At 62.4% G+C, this 3792-nt stretch overlaps 1 protein-coding gene across 1 annotated transcript in view; it reads right to left on the reverse strand.

Annotated features, from left to right (window-relative positions):
• Window positions 1-1441, reverse strand: part of FANCD2 (FA complementation group D2) — a 66772-nt gene extending 65331 nt beyond the window's left edge. Inside the window, exons 1-2 of the mRNA XM_073591710.1 lie at window positions 1256-1441; window positions 248-326 (exon numbers count right to left, since the gene is read on the reverse strand). Of these exons, the coding sequence (XP_073447811.1) occupies window positions 248-311 (64 nt within the window). The 5' untranslated portion in view covers window positions 312-326; window positions 1256-1441. The remainder of the gene's footprint in view (window positions 1-247; window positions 327-1255) is intronic.
• Between the last annotated feature and the right edge of the window lie 2351 nt (window positions 1442-3792).

The raw sequence follows: 3792 nt of genomic DNA on the forward strand, positions 1-3792 counted from the left end.
GAGACTTGGGGACCAGGGCATGTGCAGGACTCAAAGCAGGGCTTTAAGGAGTGGAGGTTGTAAGCAACATAAGTTGCGGGGGGTCACAGGGACTCAAGGTGCGGGGCACCTGGGGACTTGGGGATGCGGAAGATGTGGGGACCTGAGGTTTGGAAGGGGGGGTGTTGAGACCCTAGGTGTGAAATCTGTACAGCATAAAATGAGTGTAAAATCTTTGAAAACCTCCATCAAACCATCTGCTACTTACTGGAGGAGCTGGCAGCAGGATCTTCTTGGTCACTTGACTTAGCTGGCCGCCGTTTGGAGGTCATTATCACCAGAGGTACCTGAAACAGAACAATTCTAATGAGGGCGCTTCTCTTTATGAGTGTATACAGGAAAAGGGGCACAGGACAGGGGTGAGGGGTACAGGACAGGGGTGAGGGTAGGGGGTACAGGGGGAGGGGCACGGATAGGGGTGTGGGAAAGGGGTAAAGAACGAGGGCGAGGGAAGGGGTACGCCCTCATCCTGTACCCCTTCCCTCCCCCTCATCTGGGACCCGTGTGTCACCCAGAAGACAGCGGGGGGGGGCAGGAAGTGGCGTAGATACCCTGCGGGTGGCTCGGGTATCTATGCCCGGGAGTGGGAGCAAAATACCTGGATTAGACAGGTATCTGCTCCCCCCTCCCCCCTGAAAGGTGCCAAATGTGACACCGGAGGGGGGGGGGACCTGAAAAGCAGAAGTTCCATTTTTGGGTGGAACTCTACTTTTAATTTGAGGGGTCCACCCTGGGACCTGTAATCCTTCAATTTGAAGTGGGGGGGAATCACATCCTTGGATATCAAGGGTTCATGCTGGGACTTGTAGTCCTTCACTTTAGGGAGATGTGACCCCACCAAAAGTGAAGGACTACAGGTCCCAGGATGAACCCCTCAGAACTGAAGATGTGACAACAAGGAAGGGATGGTGGGGTTGGGAGGAATGGGGAGGGGCAATAAAGGAGGATGAAGGGAGGGGAAGAGGTGATAAGGGGGGAGGGGTGATGAAGGGTGGCAGTGGAGGAAGACGGGGTTGGTGTGGAAAGGGGCGGAGATATTAGTGGGGGTGGGGAGAATAGAAGGTTATTGGGGGGTAGTTAGGAATGGACACCCCATGTGTGGCATACATATGACAGGAATGGTTGGGCACAGGAAGGGGGTCAGTGAGCTGGTGGTGGGCACCGGAAGTGGGTAGGTCGGGTTTGTGGGGGGACACCGGAAGAAGCGCCCGCGTACCTCACTTTTCGTGTCTTCCCGCTTGTTCTGAGTGCAGCCAATCAGCGCGGCTCATGACAGGAGGGGGCCGGACGAGTCACTCCTGCAGCGCGACGTAGAAATCTCCGCCCAACCAGCTGATAGATCCGCCCACACAACACACTTCTTCTACTACTGTTTTTACGACTCCGCCCACACAGCTGCCCGCCTGTTTACCTCAGGCTTACGACTCCGCCTCCTCAGTGGGGACGGCCCAGTTCCGTCTCTGAACTCTAATGGCGCTCTGTCGGTAGGGGCGGGGCGGGGCTGGGTTGGCAGGAGGTCCGATGTTGGGTGGTAAGAATTGCATCTCCTCCTCAATATGTATATGGTGGGAGGAGCGGGGCGTGTCCGTGTGAGGAGAATGAATGAGACGGATGGAGATGACAGAGGAGCGCTGGGCGAGATCTCCTGACAGAGCCAGATCCCCATCCCGGGATGTTCCAGATTCCTCCTCATCTCTGATCTCCTCAGACAAGTCTATAGATTTATACATAATCCTCACCTTGGTTGTCTCCCCCTCCTCACCTTGGTTGTCCCCCCCCCCCTCACCTTGGTTGTCCCCCCCCCCCCCCTCACCTTGGTTGTCCCCCCCCCCTCCTCACCTTGGTTGTCCCCCCCCCCCTCCTCACCTTGGTTGTCCCCCCCCCTCCTCACCTTGGTTGTCCCCCCCCCCTCCTCACCTTGGTTATCCCCCCCCCCTCCTCACCTTGGTTGTCCCCCCCCCCCCTCACCTTGGTTGTCCCCCCCCTCCTCACCTTGGTTGTCCCCCCCCCCCTCCTCACCTTGGTTATCCCCCCCCCTCCTCACCTTGGTTGTCCCCCCCCCCTCCTCACCTTGGTTGTCCCCCCCCCCTCCTCACCTTGGTTGTCCCCCCCCCCCTCCTCACCTTGGTTATCCCCCCCCCCCTCCTCACCTTAGTTGTCCCCCCCCTCCTCACCTTGGTTGTCCCCCACTCCCCCTCCCCACCTTGGTTGTCCCCCCCTCCCCCACCTTGGTTGCCCCCCCCTCCCCCTCCTCACCTTGGTTATCCCCCCCCCCCTCCTCACCTTGGTTGTCCCCCCCCCCCTCCTCACCTTGGTTGTCCCCTCACCCTGGTTGTCCCCCCCCTCCCCCTCCTCACCTTGGTTGTCCCCTCACCCTGGTTGTCCCCCTCCTCACCCTGGTTGTCCCCCTCCTCACCCTGGTTGTCCCCCACCTCACCTTGGTTGTCCCCCCCCTCCCCCCACCTCACCTTGGTTGTCCCTCCCCCTCCCCCTCCTCACCTCGGTTGTCCCTCCCCCCTCCCCCTCCTCACCTCGGTTGTCCCTCCCCCCCTCCCCCTCCTCACCTCGGTTGTCCCCCCCCCTCCTCACCTTGGTTGTCCCCCCCCCTCCTCACCTTGGTTGTCCCCCCCCTCCTCACCTTGGTTGTCCCCCTCCTCACCTTGGTTGTCCCCTCACCCTGGTTGTCCCCCCCCTCCCCTCCTCACCTTGGTTGTCCCCCGCTCCCCCTCCTCACCTTGGTTGTCCCCCGCTCCCCCTCCTCACCTTGGTTGTCCCCCGCTCCCCCTCCTCACCTTGGTTGTCCCCCGCTCCCCCTCCTCACCTTGGTTGTCCCCCGCTCCCCCTCCTCACCTTGGTTGTCCCCCGCTCCCCCTCCTCACCTTGGTTGTCCCCCGCTCCCCCTCCTCACCTTGGTTGTCCCCCCCTCCCCCTCCTCACCTTGGTTATCCCCCCCCCCCTCCTCACCTTGGTTGTCCCCCCCCCTCCTCACCTTAGTTGTCCCCCTCCTCACCTTGGTTGTCCCCTCACCCTGGTTGTCCCCCCCCTCCCCCTCCTCACCTTGGTTGTCCCCTCACCCTGGTTGTCCCCCTCCTCACCCTGGTTTCCCCCTCCTCACCCTGGTTGTCCCCCACCTCACCTTGGTTGTCCCCCCCTCCCCCACCTCACCTTGGTTGTCCCTCCCCCTCCCCCTCCTCACCTCGGTTGTCCCTCCCCCTCCTCACCTCGGTTGTCCCTCCCCTCCTCACCTCGGTTGTCCCTCCCCCTCCTCACCTCGGTTGTCCCTCCCCCTCCTCACCTCGGTTGTCCCTCCCCCTCCTCACCTCGGTTGTCCCTCCCCTCCTCACCTCGGTTGTCCCTCCCCCTCCTCACCTCGGTTGTCCCTCCCCCTCCTCACCTCGGTTGTCCCCCCCCCTCCTCACCTCGGTTGTCCCCCCCCCTCCTCACCTCGGTTGTCCCCCCCCCCTCCTCACCTCGGTTGTCCCCCCCCCCTCCTCACCTCGGTTGTCCCCCCCCCTCCTCACCTTGGTTGTCCCCCTCCTCACCTTGGTTGTCCCCCTCCTCACCTTGGTTGTCCCCTCACCCTGGTTGTCCCCCCCCCTCCCCCTCCTCACCTTGGTTGTCCCCCGCTCCCCCTCCTCACCTTGGTTGTCCCCCGCTCCCCCTCCTCACCTTGGTTGTCCCCCGCTCCCCCTCCTCACCTTGGTTGTCCCCCGCTCCCCCCTCCTCACCTTGGTTGTCCCCCGCTCCCCCTCC

Source organism: Aquarana catesbeiana, linkage group LG07 (assembly GCF_042186555.1).
Source record: "Aquarana catesbeiana isolate 2022-GZ linkage group LG07, ASM4218655v1, whole genome shotgun sequence".
NCBI lineage: Eukaryota > Metazoa > Chordata > Amphibia > Anura > Ranidae > Aquarana > Aquarana catesbeiana.